Here is a 20,700-nt window from a genome sequence, read left to right on the forward strand (position 1 = left end):
AAATATTCACCATTCTTTCTTCCATTGCCATATTAGGATTTATTCCTTCAACTCTTTTTTTTAAGGATTTTATTTATTTATTTGACACAGAGAGAGAAAGAGAGAACAAGAAGGGGGAGCAGCAGAGGGAGAGGGAGAAGCAGGCTCCCCGCAGAGCAGGAGCCTGTTATGGAACTCGATCTCAGGACCCTGGGATCATGACCTGAGCCGAAGGCAGACGCTTAACCAACTGAGCCACCCAGGCACCCTATTCTTTCAAGTCTTAAAACTTTTTTATTTTGGGGTCTTCTGACAAAATCCCAGTGTCCTCACCCTTCCCCATGCTTTTTAATATAAAAAAAAGTCCACAACTGAGAGCTTTTATTTACCCATTAACAAAAATACTAGGGTTGAACATGTAGATTTGCGGATTTCTTGCACTAACCCTATGGGGGCCACAACCCATAAGCTGAGAAGATATCTTATCTTAAGGATAAGATAGCCCTTATCAGCCAAGCGTTTCCTTTATTATTATTGTTATTATATATCTACTAGGTATACATATGTATAGATGTATTCTTTATTATGTGTTGTTATTATAATTACTAAAGTGGCAGTGTTGGCAGAAGGGATGTATTTGGGACCCTAATCAGATCTTCACTAATTCACTTAACAAATAAGTGATGTGCTGGGCAATTGGCAAGCACACATGAACAGTGATGAACAAAAGAGACTTACTCTGCCGTTAAAGAGTTTCCCCATAATCTGAGTAAAATAGGCTTAGATTGCAAGTGTTTAACTGGGTTTCTCTTCTATTAGTAGATCATGCAGGCTTTCTGAGCTGTGGTGAATAAGATGGTTCAAAAGCAAAATGCATGATAAAATCTTATTAGAAAACAACATAGCGTAATGGTGAGGAGCAAAAATTTGAGTACCAGATTGCTCGGATTAGATTCTTAATTCTGCTGCTTCCTAGCTTGGTGATCTTGGGCAGGATATTAAAGCAATCGATGCCCCAGTTTCCTCATCTGTAAGATGAGATGGTACTAACAGTACCTATATCATTGCCTCCACATAAGTATTAAGTAATTATAAAGCACTTATAAAGTTCTGGCACCCAGGAAGTTGTATGTAAGTGCTTGTTAAGTAAGGAACGTAATTTTCAAGAAGATATTCACTCTTCTGGCCATTGGTTTATATCAGTTCAATAAAATGTTGTTGTCTCTGTGGAGTAATGTCAGAATCATGTGAATGGGCCAGCCAAAGGCATACATTGCATGAGAGTCTTCTTGTTTGAGTATAAACATATCAGGGGGATAGAGACAATGAGAGCACACCTAAATATCCTCAGAAACCACAGTTATTTTGTAGAATCTCAGAACTTGATTGGATCTTTAGGATAGTGTCGTTTAACATCTTCATTTTACAAATGAGGAAACCAAGACCAGAGAGGTCAAGTGATTTGCGTATGATCACACAACTAGAGAATAGCTTACCCACTAGAGTTCTAGTCTTGCCTGTCTGGCCTGGAGACCCAGTTCTTGTTTCTTGTTTCTTTTTTTTTTAAAGATTTTATTTATTTAGTTGACAGACAGAGATCACAAGCAGGCAGAGAGGCAAACAGAGAGAGAGGAGGAAGCAGGCTCCCTGCCAAGCAGAGAGCCCGATGCAGGGCTCGAACCCAGGATCCTGGGATCCTGACCTGAGCTGAAGGCAGAGGCTTTAACCCACTGAGCCACCCAGGCGCCCCCAGTTCTTGTTTCTAAGTGTCCTGGGCCATCCCTGTGTCTCCCCGTATCTTATCATAGAGTCAGTGGCTATAGCCAGAAACCCAGCTTACACGAAAATTGACTGCACCCTTCTCTTCTCTGTCCTCTTCAGCAATTCATACCATTGCCCATCTGTTTAATGTGGAGTGGTGTGTGAATGCCCGAGTCAACAAATCTGATAGCTATTCAATAGCACTCTCTAGAATTGGAGATAAACCTGGTGAAACTTACCTCAATTTTGCTCGAGAGGAAATTCCGGTAAGTCTATTTCTGGATTCAGACTAGGCCGTTAAAACTGAGGACTAGATTTCAGTGAGTGAAGAACTCTACTTGGGCAGAACATCAACAATGATAAAAGTTGACCATCAGTGGGCAAAGTTTGTAGTTTCTAAGAATGTGGGTACAGAGAAAATGTCTTCCCCACTCCTGATCCCATGTGTGTAGGGTCTCTGGATGTTTTCCAGTTCCTTATGTTCACCTGTAGAATCTGCAGTAACTCAGGATCACCCATGACAAAGAAAAACAACACACATCTAGTCAAACAAAGTTGAGTTTATTACTTACTGCAGCCTCGCACCGTGAGAAAGTCTGGGACATTCCAGGAAGGTGCTCATGGAGGCTTGTTATAGGACATGGACTTCTGTCAGGTGGTTTTGGAGGGGTTTAAGGAAGCAAGGATTTGCTCTGCATCAGGTATGGTCAGGAACTGGGGGTCTTTCTAGGATTGGGTATCTTATCAGCAGTCACTTGTGTTGTTGTCTTGGCTCTGACAAAGTTCCAGAGTGGTCTTGTTTTTGTCCCACTCCCTCACAGTCACACACCGACCTCGTCTGATGTGGGTGTTCTATGAGATTCTTTATGTGAATTAGGGAACACTCTGGCCTCGGGGTTCATACCAGTCTAGCCACCAGCTGACAGCCGACAGAGGTGCTTTTCTTCCTTCTTGCCTACAACATCCGAGGGGTGGCCTTTGTCTGCTGATTATCATCCCATGGGAAGCACAGTGAACTGGGAGTAACTCCAAGGTCTTCCAGGCGAAGCCATTTGAGGTATCCACAGCAAGGACTGCTTCCCTTCCAGCAGTTGTTAGAGCTTCCTACACTCAGACAGAGAAGCTCTGAGTCATCTTCATGTGCCCAATGGCTTGGGAAGATGGCCAAGTCACATAATTATACACTGAATTCCAAACATGTTTCCTCGTGTTTAGAAAAGATGAGAAAAAATGTCCCTTAATGTTGCAGAAATAATTCTCCTCAGACCAACATGGAAACCACTTGCCTAAGAGAAGACAGAAATTCCTTTTCTGTAACTTCTGGGATAATTTGTCTTTCATATTGCTCATTGTTTGTACAATGATATAGAAGGAAGGCAACATGAACATACTAGGTGAGCCGACACTGTCATGCTCTGCCTAGATCTCTTTGGACCACTTGTACTACGTCTGTGCTCCCCCTACCTTTCCATGTGTTTTCACTTCCAATTGCTGATACCTGCCTTTCTTCCTCAGAGGACCACCCTGGGTCTATGGAAGTTCCTTGGCCCACAAGCTCAGAGATCTGGAATGGCCTGGATGGCTACCTCTTTGTGGGCAGCCATTAGCCAATACCTGTGGGGTGCAGGCCATGCAAGGCCAGCTTCCTTGCCTTGAGTCAGGATGAACTTTGAAGCTACCTTCACTAAAGACTTGGCCTGAGCTCACCCTCTTGTTTGACTTCTTCCTCTTTCCTGTCCTGTTGCCCATCTTCTTACCAGTGTCTTTTGGAGCACACCTTTTTAAAATCGCTTTCTCATGAATCCTCATCTCAAGGTCTGTCTGCTTCAGGGGAACCCAGCCTAAGATGAGGGGCATGTCTAGAACACATTTGCCCACTAAGCACTGTGGCCCTTTCCAAACCAAAGGAAGAAAGAGCCTCAGACCCTTTTAGGACATCTTACAGTTGGTTCCCTTAGAACTATTTGTTCAATACTCCCTTAGAACTATTTCAGCCTATCAGTTAGTACTTCCTATGACACCTCGACCACATAAGACGGTTTTAAATTGAGAAATATCTATTCCAAATCTATTTCACTCTGTGAAGGGTGGTTAGGATTACTGAAAGGGAGGAATGAAAATACCTATTGGCCTATACACCAGACACTTTATAAATAGGTAGTTTCGTATTTGAGAGCCTACCAGTAATGTGTGTGTGTGTGTGTGTGTGTGTGTGTGTGTGTGTGTGTGTATTTTGCAGAATCCTGAGGGAGGCCTATATGTGGCTGTGACCTGCGTGGCCGGCATCACTGGTATCGTGATCACCCTGTGTCTCATACTAATTATCACCTCCTCTGCCAAAACCATCCGGAGGTCTTACTTTGAAGTGTTTTGGTACACGCACCATCTTTTTGTGATCTTCTTCATTGGCCTCGCCATCCATGGAGCTGAGTGAGTGTTTAAATCCTTTAGTTTCCAGGTGTGACGCTGTCAGAGGCACCGTGACCTAGTCTGTGTGTGGCGAGTCTGTCTGCTGAGGGCATATGAGGGGACACCAGAGGTCAGTTGGACAGAGACCACTCAGCAGCATTTCAGTTTCTTGCACCTGACGAATAGCTATTATTTCTGCGGTAATTTAACAATAGCGATTACTGAGGCAGTTCATTCTAACAAGATTGAAAAATTCACCAATGTTTGAGTACTTCTGCAAGGGTGTGAAACATGTTAAGGGTGCCGGAGGGGCCTTGGATGTCTGCAGTGATGTTCTTATGGCTCAATCTCTACTAAATTAGACAAACTCCCAAACTAGAGGGGCACCTGATTAATCAGGTGACAGGGTTTGCTGTAGTTCAGTGAGCTTCAATTCAAGCTGGACATGTATTAATTACCTATGGTGCATGAGGACTGCTCTCTGGCACGGCGGGCAATACTAGAAGGAAACATACACGGTTATTGCCTTCCAGCGTTCTAACACAATAAAGGTAAGAGCTCACGTCTATCGGGCACTCATTCTAGAGATGCACTCACATCCCCATGTCCTGGGGGACTGGGACCCAGGTGGCCTCAGGCCAGCGGTGACGAATATTCTCATAGAGAATCACAGTGCCTGCACGTGTGGTTGGCACAGTCGGTCTTATGGGGAATCCTATTTTATACCGGGTTTCCTTTTTATGCTGTTTCACACCAGCTGATTCTCCCACCTGCACACAAAAGCAGGCCTGGGGAAGTCCCCTGGTGGTTTTGGGGCTCCATGTAACTAAGCATCAGGAGAGCACACGCTCGAGGCTCAGTGACTCTCCTGGGAGCCAAGTTGGCCTGGAGATGCCTAAGACCTAAGTGTGAAAAGGGAAAGGGTGGAAAGAAGCAGCATCGGGCAATTACTCATATGCATTCTTGACCGACTTGCTGACTCTGACCCCGATCAACCCTTTGTAAGCTCTGAAAAATCTGTGTAGACAAAGAACTCTGGTCTCTCTTAAAGCAAATGAGTATCTTTAAATGGGATTTGGTCATAACGCAGCTGTTTCAGAGAATCCAGACACAAAAAATGAGTCTCTTCCCCTCCCTAGCTTAGTAATCCCCCCACTTTATGTCTGTATAGTTTCACAACGACGACGCATTTTCCTTTGGAGCGGGCGGAGGACGTGTATTTGCCCCACTCGCCATCTGAAGAGAATCTGCCACCTACACTGGCTGGCTGATTGCTCACAGTCTCATGGCCAAGGCAGCAGCAGAACTGGGATTAAAATCCAGGTTTTCTGACTTCTGGTCCTGGCACAGAGAAGAGGGTAGAGTAGCCTCAGAGCTACTGTGACTGTGTGTGATGGTCAACCACACAGGGGCGCCTGGCCATGGAGTGTAAAATTCACCTGGGCTTTGCTGGCCAAGCTCTTTGCTTCTAGGACTGTCCTCACAGAGGGGTCATCTCTTTGTAATTCCCACAAAGACACTGTATGGGCGAGTAGTTGCTCTGTTAGATTTGCAGTTTTCCTGTTTTGCTCTGTTTATTTGTAAATGGAAATAATACTCGAAACAGAAGCACAAATGCTCCCTTTAAGAAAACAGGTATTGATGATCCAAAACTGACGTATTCTTTGTGCCATTGTACTAATGTTTTTTTTTTCTATTGCTGAAGAAGACATATTTTCTTTCCCTTCCTCGAATCTACTCAGAAGGGTCAATGAGATATTCCTGTTAAGTATGAAGTACAGGATCCATACTAGAATACTTGAAATATGCCCAGATTCTCAAAAAACGAAGAACTTAGTTTCTTGCTACTAAATGGTCTGGACTTACATTTCCTCCCCAGGCGAATTGTCCGCCAGCAAACCCAACAGAGTTTAGAAAAAGACAACCCTGAAAAGTGTGACAAAGACCCCTCGGAATGGGGAAAACCAGGAAAATGTGCAATCCCAGAGTTCGCTGGGAACCCTCCTATGGTATGTATAGTTCATTGTTACTATTATAGTTCCCTTACCCATAATCTTCCAACTGTGTCTCAGAAATATGTACAAATGCCATAGAGCTGTCTGTTACAAATGCCACGGAACTGTTAGAATGTTATAAGTATCTACTTTTTTCTGCTATACTTATTGTCTAGAATTATTTCTTGAAAGGTAAGGATTGCATTGGTCTATTACGAACAACCTGATACAAAACTTGGAAAAGCATTGTTTTTGGAAGTGCTGTTGGGGGTTCAAGAAATTCCCTCTCTTCTCTTCTGGATGTGAGAGCCACAGTAATACCAGTTAATGATTTCCAGAGGGATTCTATTCTGAGCTGAGTTGGATAGCTCAGATAATCACTCATGAGAAGCTTAGGGCCTTTTCAGATACCACGAAGTAAGACTTTCTGTACAGCTTTCAAAGTTGGGAAGGAAACTGATGAAGTAATACATAGGGCCGCCTTTAGGCATCAGGGGGCCATGTCTGCACCACATAAAGGACACTGGACAGCCAGGTTTATACCAACATAAGAGTATGGCAAGGATGACCAAGGGAAAACATGGTAGAATATTCACCTTCCATTGGGCACTCCTGTTGCGTGCTCTGTAAAGTTTTACGTATTCTCAATATCTCCTCTCCATTGAGGAGTGGACCCTGTGTTCTTCATGTATTTTCCTCCATTGACAAGCAGTGTATCTTATTGGTTACCATGTCAACCACTGGTATAAAGCTAGGCAAAAATCAGTGTTGGTACAGGGCTTCCGAACAGGATTATTCTTTTTTTTTTTTTTTTTAAGCACAGTATAATGTAAAGACAAAAGTCCTACCCCATTTTCTCCTTTCTTTTTTTCCTATTCTCTTAACATAGGAATTTTCTTCTTCTAAGACACAGTCTGCTGTCCAGGGACTTAATATCTTTAAGCATCCTTGCTCATTAATGAAAGCAACCAGATGTATCAACAAACTGCCCCCAGTACATACTTACATCAATGGAAAGGGTAGAAAAGGAACTGTCTTGCAGGTCCTCTTATGGGTTAAGGGAAGGCACACTTCCTTGAAGACAGCTGGAATGAGGGCACTTAACAGGCATCTACCTCAAAGGAGCTTCTGGGTTTCTGCGAGTAGAGGCGATGTCCAACACCTCATTCCATTCCATGGAGGACCACTGCAGTGCCCAGGAAATAGATGGGTGGTGCCAGGCTATTTTGAAAACCTGTGCCATGAAAACAAAGGCTAGCAGCAGAATACATCCGACTTTCAGGGCAGATAGTATTTAACTTTGGTGGAAGGTGGGGACATTCAATGTCCCAAACCTCCAATCTAAAGTTACTCGAAACATTTAATAGAAAGATCATAGGTGAGACTGTAGGAAGCCCTTTGTGGTTTCTTTTTCTTTCTTGGAATCCATTCTGAAATGCCATCTTTTAAATGATATCGCCTCCTAAAGCTCGTACTACTTTAGGTATTAAACTGGGAACCTAACTGACGGAGTCCCAGGATGGATCTGTTTACCCTAAAGATTTTCATGTAGCTTCACCAGTGTGGTGAAGCACTGAAGATTCTGACAAGAGAGGAATCTAAAGAAATCTGAACTAAAGAAATCTGAAAATCTTTGGCCTTGTCCCTGTTCAGCAGGTGCATTGTACAGCTCCCAGAACTCACGAGGATATTGGAGAAACAGCTAAATTCTTGCATGAAATTTCTTATCTTGCAAAAGATTAAGCTTTGACTCTATAGTTGACAGAAAGCAACTACAATGTTGCATTAAAAAATATGGTGTTGTTGAAATGCTATCCTTAAGAGAAATGTTAATTCTGAAACTAATCTTGTTCTGCTGTAGGGTTACTGCAACCACTGTTGCAACACCAGGAGGAAATCCCATTCTTGTGGGCAGTTCCTCTTGGGAAAGTTTTATACTGTAGATAAAGTTCCCCAGTGTGGCCAAGGACAATGCTCATTTCTATTGGCTTAAAGTTTTATTTTAACTTTCGATATTTTTCGTGCATTCTGTTGTATAAGAAATTTACCTATCGGATATCAAATATTTAAACAAGCTTACAAAGATTAACTTGACTTTGGAAATGTTTCATTCCCATTAATCTTTTATTAGCTCTTACCCCCTTAATACACACCATTTTCATCTTTTGCTCTGATTACAGACGTGGAAATGGATAGTGGGTCCCATGTTTCTGTATCTCTGTGAGAGGCTGGTACGGTTTTGGCGATCTCAACAGAAGGTGGTCATCACCAAGGTATTGTCTGGTTTAAGAATTACTAATCGTATCTAACTATATCATGGACAAATCTACCCAAGTTGTCTGTACCATTGATCAGAGCTGTCTTTCACTTGGTTTCTTTTGATTAAATGTAGAGCAGAGAGAAGAGCTATGGTTGAATGCAGTTGGTATACTTAGCTTGATGATGGTTGAACCTTTTAACCGGGGGAAGCACAAATTAACATTTTCTGTTGAAAAATAAAGCGGACTGTTTTGTGTGCATGAATAAATCTCTCTCCGTCTCTCGCAGTGTGTGTGTGTGTGTGTGTGTGTGTGTGTGTAGAGAGAGAGAGAGAGAGAGAGGAGGAGCACCCAGTGGCATCCAGTGATGACGTGAGCAGGTAAGAGTGAAGAAGCAAAACACGTGAGTTCAAAAGGGTACACACTGAGCCTTAAAATACTCAGACGCTGGGGCGCCTGGGTGGCTCAGTGGGTTAAGCCTCTGCCTTCGGCTCAGGTCATGATCTCAGGGTCCTGGGATCGAGCCTCGCATCGGGCTCTCTGCTCAGTGGGGAGCCTGCTTCTCTCTCTCCCTCTGCCTGCCTCTCTGCCTACTTGTGATCTCTGTCTGTCAAATAAATAGATAAAATCTTAAAAAAAAAATACTCAGACGCCAAAAGAACCAGGGAGCCAAGGGCAGGTCTGATTGAGGGGGAGGTAGTTTTCTTGGTCTCCCTTTACCTCCTTTCCTGTACTGTGAATGTCGTCACAGAATGTCATGTGTTCTGTTTCTCTGCTGCTTCTCATTACTAACTAAATAAATATCCGACTCAATAAGTAGAAACAGAAACTCCTGGTTATAGTTTCAGGAAACAAGAGACAAAGCTAGTTTCATCAAATAAAATTGAATCCAACTCAATACAGTTCAAAAAGTGTTTACTAAAAGCCTAGTATGGGTTATTCTTGCAAAACACATGAATTCTCCCTGCCCTCCCTAGCTTTTCTTTCTTGGCATCTGTGGAAGGCCGGAGTAAAGTTAGTCCAGCTGGCACTGGAAATCATGAAATATAGGAAGCTATAGCAGTTCTCCTTTTATGAGACTTCTACTGTATGAAAAGAAAAAGCCCACAGAAGAGTAAAAAAGGCTGCCACCAAATTTCCCTTACTAGGCTAGACCTGACTAAGCAGGCAAGTATTTCCCTCGAACATATTTTAAAAACAAATCTGTTTTCCTGTGGAGAAAATAGATACTCGTTTTCTTCTCATGAAAACGGATATTCATTTTCTTCTCAAAAAATAAAAAAGTAAAAAACAGCTAAGAAACAAGGTGTCACTTCTGCTAGTGTGTTTTATTTCGTTTAATCCCAGTTTCACCTGGGGTAGCCAAAAGAATGTTCTCACCATACAAAACAGCAACATGGTAAACATCATTTTCAAAATAATTTTTGTTGATTTTTATTTTTTGGCTTCAAAATGAAGCTTGAAGATTCTTTATTTCGGTGATGAAAGGATGTTGGGTACTGCTTAATCATTTAAGATGGAGTGAAATCACAAGTTTTGGAAATGCTTGGCAATATTTATTGAAAGGATTTCCTGTCTTACCCCTCCTCACTCACAGGAAGAAAATCTTGACACCGTCAGTCAACATTTAGGGAGCTGCACTTTTGTTTCTATTGATTTTTCTTTGCCTTGATGTCCCTTGGTTTGTTTTTTTGGTTGTACATAGAAAGTCCTCGGTATCTCAGGAATTGTCCCAGAAATGATGTGTTGTTCTCTGTACTGTAATGACAGCTTTTCATTGGACTGCTTTGTATTTTGTTTGTTTGTTTGTTTGTTATATTATTTACCACCTCACCAGCTGATGGGTTTTTGGACTGTTTCCAATTGTTTGCTGTTGTTACAAACGAAGCTGTCATGAACCCTTGTACACACGGAGAATGAGGATGGCAATGGGTGGGTGGGAGCTGACTTTGGGATAGACCAATGATGTACTTCCCGGATAGGTAGAAATGTAAACACAATGCATGCAATCAGGTAGGTTCAAGGTATGACTCAGTACATTTGGCTTGGTTTGGGGGATGTTGCTATATTGCCAGCCAATAGTGTCCCCTTCTTCTATCCAGCTGCCAAGGCTCTCGATCGTCCCCTGGGGAAACAGGAAGGCTGAGCAGGCAGCCATCTCTTCTTCCTGTTTCTAGCACGTTCCTTGACTTTTTGGAGAAAAAATATCACAGTAGACTGATGTCTTAGGCCGAACTCCCTGGCAAAGACTTGGAGACAGAGAGTTGCAGACAGAAGGTTGATGGAGGCGTGTTCTGAGGAGATGAACTTGTAAAAGGAAAGATGGCCAGGCTTGGGGAGGAAATGAATGACCCTCAGTCGGTTGCAGCTGCGGCCTCAGTGAATCCTCCAGGGAGTGGGTTGAGAAGATGTCTGGGAGTTGGCAGGTCATGGGCTCCAGCTGAGGACAAACCACGAGAGATGAGACGCATGCACTTGAGGAAATGCCTCTTTGGGCTTGAAGAGGGGATGTGTGGGGGGCATCTTAGCTCAGCCTTTTGTCCATATGGACACAGAAAAGGTAAGTATTTGGGGGAAATTGTAGTTTCCAGAGACATGTTTTGTTTTGTAGGTGGTCACTCACCCTTTCAAAACCATCGAGCTACAGATGAAGAAGAAGGGATTCAAGATGGAGGTGGGACAATATATTTTTGTCAAGTGCCCCAAGGTGTCCAGGCTGGAGTGGCACCCTTTCACACTGACCTCTGCCCCTGAGGAAGACTTCTTCAGCATCCATATTCGGATCGTTGGGGACTGGACAGAAGGACTTTTCAATGCTTGTGGCTGCGATAAGCAGGAGTTTCAGGATGCTTGGAAACTACCTAAGTAAGTGCAAAGAGCATATTTACAGAAGTGTACAAGTTCACGAAAACTGTCCCCCAGTAGCTCCCCTTTTCCCATCTCTCACTACACTGTCTCCTGGGCATGAACAAACACACAAATTCTACAAATATAGGTAGCTATCTCGGTGTTCCCCATTTTATGTGTGTGGTGCGTTTAAGCATATACTTATAAATCTTGTGTGAAATAGAAAATACTTGAATCAAATATTAGTAATGAGTATTCCCAAATTCCTTTAAATATGTAAGGGTCAAGGCCAAGGTATATTAACTTTCCTAACAAATGAAGTTATAGTGTATCAAAGATATTCTTTTTTTTTTTAAGATAGAGGGAACACATCTCATCAGGATATGTTTGTTTTATTTATTTATTTTTTAAATTTTTATTTTTAGTTATTTGATAGAGAGAGAGCACAAGCAGGCAGAGTAGCAGGCAGAGTGAGAGGGAGAAGCAGGCTCCCTGCTGAGCAAGGAGCCGGATATGGGGTTTGATCCTAGGAACCTGGGATCATGACCTGAGCTGAAGGCAGTTGCTTAACCAACTGAGCCACCCAGGTGCCCCATCAAAGATATTCTTAAAATTTAATTGACTTATGTTATTTGAGGGTAAATGCCATATATTATCTACTTTGCCCCCTTCTTCCCACGTGTCTGAGATGGTGCCGGGCACTTAGTAGATGCTCAAGAAAAGCTTATTGCTTGACTCAATGAATAGACAAATGAAAAGTGAAGATATTAAATTCACAGGATGCTATGACAGAAAATTTGCACCTTACTTCAGTGTGCAATGTAAGCAGGAATTCAACCGTGGGATGCCCTGGCAAGAGGTACAAGTGTGTGTGTATGTGTGGGGGGGTGGTGGTAGGTGAAAGGGTGGAGAGATGAAAAAAATGCCCCTGAGAGTTACCAAATGTTTTCAGTTGGCTAAAACTTCCTCTTCTTACTTTGAACCACAAGGTTGACACCAAGTTGAAAGCCGTTCATAGAAGAGTGTGCCCTATAGATACATTGTCCCAATTTGGTATGACATGACTGTGCCCCATCCTACTCTGCAGTGCGAGGTGGCCCTCTAACCACTTCCTCACACACTTCCCTGCAGGATAGCTGTGGACGGGCCCTTCGGCACAGCCAGTGAAGACGTGTTCAGTTACGAGGTGGTGATGTTAGTGGGAGCAGGGATTGGGGTCACACCCTTTGCATCCATTCTCAAGTCTGTCTGGTACAAATACTGCAACAACGCCACCAATCTGAGACTCAAAAAGGTGAGTCCCTTCGTTTTTTTCGGAGGGCTGGGGGCAATCATCCCACTCGGCCCAGCGAAGTGGGACAGAGCCTTCCGGGCCGAGGCTGGTGGAGACCAAAGGAAGTGAAGACAAGTTCCGGGTGGCTCCAGAAAGACAGACTTCTCATAAAAGGGTTGTTTGATAAGTCAAATGTGCTTATAAATAAGTGTTTCTATTATTACAAGTAATATACTGCACTTGGAGAGCATTAGGAGAAATTGGGAAGAAAGGTAGTGGGGACAGAAAGTGTTAGCAACCCTAATGCAGTAGCTACCCTTTTTGTAGATTCTTGTCCAATATTTTCTCATGTGTTTACATACTCTTGGAAAGTTGTAAATATTGAGTATGTATAGTTTTTCAAAAAAATAGTGTTTTTTCAGTGTTGTCACAGGCTTTATAATGATTCTTTTTAATGATTCCTTTATGTTCCATTGAGAGGGTACAGTATCATTTTTCTATCATCCTGTATTAGATATTGAGATTGATTCCTTTTCCGGTCCCCCAATACCTTTTTTTTTTTCTTTTTTTGCAAGGGGAGGGCAGGAAACATGCCCTTTCATGAAACTTGTATTTACTTTCTTACGGGTATCTCCTCAGAGTAAATTCCCAGGGCATTTTTTGGTCACATGTAAATTTGGTAAAGGACATCTTGAATAAAACGTGAGTCATTCGAATCACTTTAGCCATAACCTCGAATAGGGACATTGAGCATACGGTGGCTTTTTATTCTCCCCTTTCTCTCTTTGCTACATTGAGAAGGTATGGGGAGAGCAGCTCCCCCCCCCACCCCCAAGGAACTCAGGAATGTCTGGCATTAGCCGGCAGTGAAGCTAGTCTAGAGCCCGTTGGGCTTTCTGAGAGACGGGGCAAAGGAAGCCAGGGATTTGAGGTGGCCAAGAGTAGACCTGGAGGGAAAGCGCTGAGCTGATGTTGTTTTCCTAAGCCATGCATTTCTGAGACCAAGGTATTTACTGCCCCATGGGGTGAAGGCCTGTGCAGGTTCATGTGCGCTAGCTTGTGAGATGTCCAGAGCTTTCGGAAAACCTCTGTTTCTTTGGAAACAGGGAAAGGTTGCAGGGTTGGGTGGGGTAGAAACCCGTCTGTCCATTCTGATGAGGCCTTTTGCAGATATACTTCTACTGGCTGTGCCGGGACACACACGCCTTTGAGTGGTTTGCGGACCTGCTGCAGCTTCTAGAGACCCAGATGCAGGAGAGGAACAACGCCGGCTTCCTCAGCTATAACATCTATCTCACGGGCTGGGATGAGTCTCAGGTGAGGGCGAGATCCCAGCTCTTGGTTCCTTCCCACAGTTCCCCGGGGCAGACCGACTTCCCTTTGGTTACTGGAGTGTTCCGTATTCCGTTCTTACCAAGAACAGTTGATGGAGTTGGGTGATCCAGCCCGTCTGCTCTCACTCCGTGTCCGCACATGTTCAGACTCTTGAGACTAGATTCAAAGCTGGACTCTGTGGAACAGATCAAAGCTAGGGAGCCCACAGGGAATAAGAGCCATGACTTTGACCTTCTTAGAGTCATGCTTCTTCCAAGGGTCTCAAACCACCTGGACAAGACGATCCACAGGGTAATGGGAAGAAAATATTAGCTGTCTTTCTCCCTCTATTTATGCCTATCTCTATCTCATCTTTATATCTGTACACACATACATATTCCTTTAATTTTATGTTGATTTCTGTTTTACAATACACACAATACATTTAGTAAATAGTAATAATAAGTGCTCATAGTTATTAAGCATATACCATGTGCTAGGTATTTTTATTAGTGATTATGTAGATTGTCAAATTCAATCCTTACAACAACCCTATGAAGTAGCTAGTATTATTCTCCACACTTTACTGACAAGGAAAGCAAAGCCCAGAACAGGTTAGGTCATTTGTCCAAGGGCACCCAAGTAGTAAGAGACAGAGGCAGAATGTTCCAGAGCCTGCACTCTTAGCAACTCCTACTAGTTCATGATTATCATTTACCAATAAATCAAAATATATTTAATGAAGATGATATATGTGTGCATATGTATACATGTATATAGCATATATGTACGTGTATATGTGTGTAATATAACATATAATGCATAAAACATAACACATTATATATGTATGTGTGTGTGTGTATGTAGCTCCCATGTTAACAATGAAAACATTCTACAATTTATAAGACAGCTCACCCACAACAAAGAATTATCTGGTCTCACATGTCAAAAGTACTGAAATTGAGAAACTCTGAAACAAGTTAATGATTCCTAGAGGGTAAAATCTTTTTTTTTTTCAAGATTTTATTTATTTATTTGAGATAGAGAGCACAAGCCAAAGGGACAGGCAGAAGGAGAAGCAGACTCCCTGCCAAGGCGGGATCCTGATGGGGAACTCCATCCCAGGACCCTGGGATCATGACCTGAGCCTAAGGCAGACACTTAACTGACTGAGCTACCCAGGTGCCCCTAAAATCTTTTTAAATAAGCAAACATCAGTGACTTGGCCTGGAAGCAGCAGAAGTAGCATGAGCTCACCCTGCCTGCGGAGCTAAGACAAGAGTCTCTGCCTGTCCCTGGCTGGTGTCAGGGAGAAAGGTGGCCATAGCCACACATTGCCTCCTCCCTCCTGGGCAAATTTCACAAGCACCTTGGATTGTGAAAACTGACCCTTCATTTGGGTTTTGGCATATTGTTTATCATCGATCCTCCAAGTCTTAGAAGAGTCTTATTGCAATTGTAGGTCTGGGAACACATGACCGTGAACATTGTTGCTCCAGAAAAAAGGATTTCAAATGCCATTTCTACAGTTTTAAAACAAAGCAAAACAGCAAATATTTGATAAAAAATGAAACCCAGGGGAAAAAAATCTGTAATTTATAAATTACTTTGCAGTTTTATTATTTAAAAAGCCAGACACAGTTTTTTAGATGAGAAATTTATTTGCATTGCAAAATAACTGTTTTGCTTTACAAAATTAGTCCCTACAGGATTATTAAATCACAGTGGTCACCTTTTTTTTTTTAATAAACATATAATGTATTTTTATCCCCAGGGGTACAGGTTTGTGAATTGCCAGGTTTACACACTTCACAGCACTCACCATAGCACATACCCTTCCCAATGTCCATAACCCCACCCCCCACTCCCCGGCAACCCTCAGCTGGTTTTGTGAGATTGAGAGTCTCTTATGATTTGTCTCCCGCCTGATCCCATCTTGTTTCATGTATTCTTTTCCTACCCCCCAAACCCTCCATGTTGCATCTCTACTTCCTAATATCAGGGAGATCATATGATAGTTGTCTTTCTCCGATTGACTTATTTCACTAAGCATGATACCCTCTAGTTCCATCCACGTCGTCGCAACTGGCAAGATTTCATTTCTTTTGATGGCTGCGTAGTATTCCATTGTGTATATATACATCTTCCTTATCCATTCATCTGTTGATGGACATCTAAGTTCTTTCCATAGTTTGGCTATTATGGACATTGCTGCTATAAACATTCGGGTGCACGTGCCCCTTCGGATCACTACATTTGTATCTTTAGGGTAAATACCCAATTGTGCAATTGCTGGGTCATAGGGTAGTTCTATTTTCAACATTTTGAGGAACCTCCATGCTGTTTTCCAGAGTGGTTGCACCAGAGTGGTCACCCTTCTTAACCTTCTCCATCCCCATCAACCATCCCCTGTCTGGTGAATTTAAAATCTGATTCAAGTTTTAAATAAATGTAATTAACCACTTTTATGAAAAATGTTTGTTGTTCGAACTGAGACCCCCTAGAATGGTAGCAGAAAACAGCAGGTGACTATGTACACACACACACACACACACACACACACACTAGCTTTACACTTGATTTGTTGTCTCGTTATGTTGCCAAGATATGAGTGCATTTTAGTCTGTGGTTGTTTTAGTTCTTAGCAATTCTCCTAAAGGAGTGGGAGTCTATTAGGGTCAAGAGAGAAGGTCACATGTAGAACAGGGAGAAAAACAGTCAGAATTTAAATCCTACCCACACCTTTAATGCCCGATGCCAGGTGCTGCCAACCTCGTCTTCCTATATCCATCCCATCCCACCTCCCTCCTTCGCTCTCACTGAGATATTTGTACCTCTCCCATGGCACTCGTGATGCCCTGTTCTGCAAAAAGGATTATTCATGTTCACACTTCAAGGTCTGCCCTTCTAGACTGTAAATTCCCTGAAGAGACCCAATTTGTTCATCTTTGTGTACCTTTTAGCCCTCAAATATATATATGGTTAGAATGGGTAGTGAGAACTTGGCTCGTGAGATACGTAAATATAGCTGTGTTTTTCTTACAGCCTGTCTCTTTTTTGTGAATTCATGACCTTTCCCACAGGCCGATCACTTTGCCGTGCACCATGACGAGGAGAAAGATGTGATCACAGGCCTGAAACAAAAGACCTTGTATGGACGACCCAACTGGGATAATGAATTCAAGACAATCGCAAGTCAACACCCAAAGTAAGGAGTTGGGTGATCCATCCTGTTTGCTCTCACCGAAAGAGGAAGCTCCCAAACACAGCTAGATTTGTATATTCTGAAAACTAAAATACCTAGATTACTGTATTCACACCCAATAAAAGTTTCCAGATACATATGACTTTACAAGGGAGGCTTTAGAGCACACCAAAATTACCTGGATTATAATTATAATAAGTAATTATAGTAATTATAAAATTTACCTGGATTATAAGTAATTATAATAATTACTTATTATAAACAAAGATGCTGGGGGGGTACTCACGTCTGCCTTTCTGAACCCTGTTCCTCCCAAGTGAGGCCATAACATAGCTCTTTTCTTTTGGCTCCTAAATTTCACTGGTGTATCTACTTCTTTTCATTCAATATGATTTAGACTTTTATCATTAAGGAGATATGGTGCCCACTTTCAGTTTTAGTATTGGGGTCTAAAATCATAAGTTGCCAGACATTCTAAGGTCCTTTCTGCCTTCATTAAAGCTGTACCCATTCTGGAAGTTTGAGGAGATCCTCTATCTTGCTAGAACACATGATAAACTCAAGAAATCACCACAAATATACCCTTCACACCTTTGTTTTTTATCTTTTAATGAGTATATGAATCACTTGGGGATCTTTTCACAAGGCAGATGCTGACTGAGTGGGTCTGGGGTAGGTCATGAGATTCTAAATTTTTTTTTTAAAGATTTTATTTATTTATTTGACACACAAAGTGGGGGGGGGGAGAGCTAGAGCGAGCATGAGCAGGGGGGAGGACAGAGGGAGAGGGAGAAGAAGACTCCCCACCGAGTGGGGCTTGATCTCAGGACCCTGAGATCATGACCTGAGCTGAAGGCAGAGGCTTAACCCACTGAGCCACCCAGGCGCCCTAAGAATCTACATTCTTTTTTATTTATTTATTTATTTACTTATTTATTTGACAGAGAGAGATCACAAGTAGGCAGAGAGGCAAGCAGAGAGAGTGAGAGGGAAGCAGGCTCCCTGCCGAGCAGAGAGCCCGATGCGGGACTCGATCCTAGGACCCTGAGATCATGACCTGAGCCGAAGGCAGTGGCCTAAACCACTGAGCCACCCAGGCGCCCCTAAGAATCTACATTCTTAAAAAGCTGGCTAGGAAGCTACTGGTCTGGGACCACACCTTGAGGAACTAGGCTTTAGAGTCTAAAACAGAGAAGGATAAAGCCGCACCCAGCCGTTGGCAGAGTCGTTATAGAGCCCTGAAGGGAACCAGTCCACAACCACCACTTCACCACCATTTTTTTCTGCGGCAGAGGTTTCTATGAACTCTCCTTGAGGGCTCTTTCCCAGGCAAGTCAACAGCCTTTTGCAGCTGTCCCCACAAACAGGGCTGAACCACACTCTCGCACAGAGTAATCTGAACACTGCTCAGCGGAAAAGACAAAAGAGCAGGGGAGACTCTGCCCTAGAGCCTGAAATCAAGAGGAAATGCCCTCGCGTGCTTTGTAGTCTGTCTCATCCAAAACCTGACACTGTTTTATTTTTCCTTTCTTTCCCTTGAAGTACCAGAATAGGAGTGTTCCTCTGCGGACCTGAAGCCTTAGCTGAAACCCTCAGTAAACAGTGCATCTCCAACTCTGAGTCTGGCCCCCGCGGTGTGCATTTCATTTTCAACAAGGAAAACTTCTAACTGCTATCTTCCCGTGGGATCAGTGTGGGTTATGCCGCCAAGTACCTAACCCAATAATGCTAGCTGATCATGTAAGTCCCCCCACCCACCCTTAAAAAAAAAGAGAGAGAAAATGAAGCTATAAGGGGAAGGTTTTCCCTGAGAGGAATGTTAAAGATTGTTTGATAGTGATAATTCACATTTGTATGGGGCTTTATGGTTTTCAGAGCACTTTTACAAACTTGATTTCATGTTTCACTCACAATAATGCCAGAGAAAGTTAGGGCAAGGGTTCCTGGATTCAGTGTTTAGGATTAAAAAAAAATAGGCACTCAAAATGGGGAAGTAACTTCCTAAAGATTCTGAAGCGTGGACCACATCTAGTCCACGCAGCCCCAGGTTTGGGGGTCTTTCTGTGATACCAGGCCACCTGGAGATAGGCTCATGTATTCCCCAAAAGAAGCAACAATCCAGGGAGTAGCCATTCATTTTCTGTCTTGTGTTATCTTTGTAATCATTGTCATGAATGAAATCTTCCAAATATTTAGGAGATAATATATGCCAAGAAGGATTGAACACTTAAGAGTGACAGGATGGCCATCGGAGCATTTACAAGGATGTTTGGCAGAGTGGATACTCAGTGAAAGTTTACTGAATGAATGAATGAATGAATGAAAAGACGTTTAGAACCATATAAGGCCCGAGTCGAAATAATTTCAAGTCTTAAGCTAAGAATTGTGCCAAAGGTGTATCCGATATGCTCAGCTGCTTTCAAATAGCACCTACCCCCTTGTTTTGTTTAAATACACACACAAAATGGCTCTTACTTGTGTGAATACTGGTTTATTTTTATACCATCATCATCATCATCAAATTTATGTCCTAGAAACAAAAATCCCCAGCTTACTGTGTATTGAATTCACACCCAGTAGAATGTTCTAGATATGCATGAGTTCAAGAGAGAGTCTCTAAATCACTGTTAGTGTGGCCAGGAACAGGTTTTTTTGTTTTTGTTTTTCTTGGAACTGCTCTTATTTCTGGAAACTAAAAATAGCGTTACTTGCCCCACCCTATGGAGCCACAGATATTTAGAACTACTTAACCTTGGTAATGAGGAAGAAAGAAGAAAGCTGGGGGAAGGGCACAAGACTGTTTTAGGAGAAAAGGGGAGGACAGGGGGAAAGAGAACAGGAGGAGGGCAATTGAAAGCGAAAAAGACAAAAGGGACAGGGAGAGGTGGAGGGGTCTCACACTAGTCACTTTCCACCCCAGATTCCATAGTAATCAACGTAAAATGAGCATGTGGTATTGAACCCGAGATTCTGGCTGCAAAATTTGATGCTGGGTGGGCATATTCAGAGGACCAGTATACAGTAGTAAGAACTTGGTTGTTCCTTTGGGCAAACTCCCAGGATGTGCAGGTCACTGCAGGTCCGTCCTGACAAGTCAGGCTTGCCGTGGACATGTTGCCTCCCCAAAACGTCCCGGCAAAGCTTTTACTCAGAGAAACTTAGGTCTGGCCTGTTCACACTGCAGCCAGGTGTCAGTTCATTCATTCAGCAAATTTTCATTGTGTTATTACTCTGACACAGAACCTGGTCCTCACAGACTCAGTTTTTTCCACCAGAGTGAGATCAAGAGGGGGCAACCACAGTTCTAGGCATCTGAGAACCTTGGCCCTTTCTACCCTCCGTGGTCCATTTGTGCTCTGAAAGTGTGTCTCCAGGGTTCTTTGTTTGTTTGTTTGTTTAACCTGCACACGAACAGAGTTACCAGAACAGAAAGTGCTGTCCTGTGTTACCCTGCCTATGAGATGAAAAATGAGTGTAAAAGTGCTTGTCATCACTCCATCCTTCTCCCAAGCCGCCAGCTGCCCGCAGATCTCTTCCGGTTTCTAGTACTTAGCATTTAGTAACAGGTACTGAGAGCATGATTAAGCATTGTTTTTATCTCAGCACTATGAAGGCTTTTCTTAGTTCCCCTGCTTTTGCAATATTGCATTTATGAAATTT

General features: G+C 42.8%; 1 protein-coding gene across 1 annotated transcript in view; it reads left to right on the plus strand.

Moving 5' to 3' along the window:
• The window catches only part of LOC123935432 (cytochrome b-245 heavy chain), a 32,943-nt gene extending 13,530 nt beyond the window's left edge, over positions 1 to 19,413 (plus strand). The window contains exons 5-13 of the mRNA XM_045996246.1: positions 1,861 to 2,006; positions 3,980 to 4,170; positions 6,029 to 6,158; positions 8,324 to 8,416; positions 11,013 to 11,266; positions 12,380 to 12,542; positions 13,692 to 13,838; positions 16,919 to 17,043; positions 18,583 to 19,413. Of these exons, the coding sequence (XP_045852202.1) occupies positions 1,861 to 2,006; positions 3,980 to 4,170; positions 6,029 to 6,158; positions 8,324 to 8,416; positions 11,013 to 11,266; positions 12,380 to 12,542; positions 13,692 to 13,838; positions 16,919 to 17,043; positions 18,583 to 18,709 (1,376 nt within the window). The 3' untranslated portion in view covers positions 18,710 to 19,413. The remainder of the gene's footprint in view (positions 1 to 1,860; positions 2,007 to 3,979; positions 4,171 to 6,028; positions 6,159 to 8,323; positions 8,417 to 11,012; positions 11,267 to 12,379; positions 12,543 to 13,691; positions 13,839 to 16,918; positions 17,044 to 18,582) is intronic.
• The last annotated feature ends 1,287 nt before the right edge of the window (positions 19,414 to 20,700 follow it).

The sequence above is a fragment of the Meles meles genome, chromosome X, assembly GCF_922984935.1.
Source record: "Meles meles chromosome X, mMelMel3.1 paternal haplotype, whole genome shotgun sequence".
In the NCBI taxonomy this organism is placed as follows: domain Eukaryota; kingdom Metazoa; phylum Chordata; class Mammalia; order Carnivora; family Mustelidae; genus Meles; species Meles meles.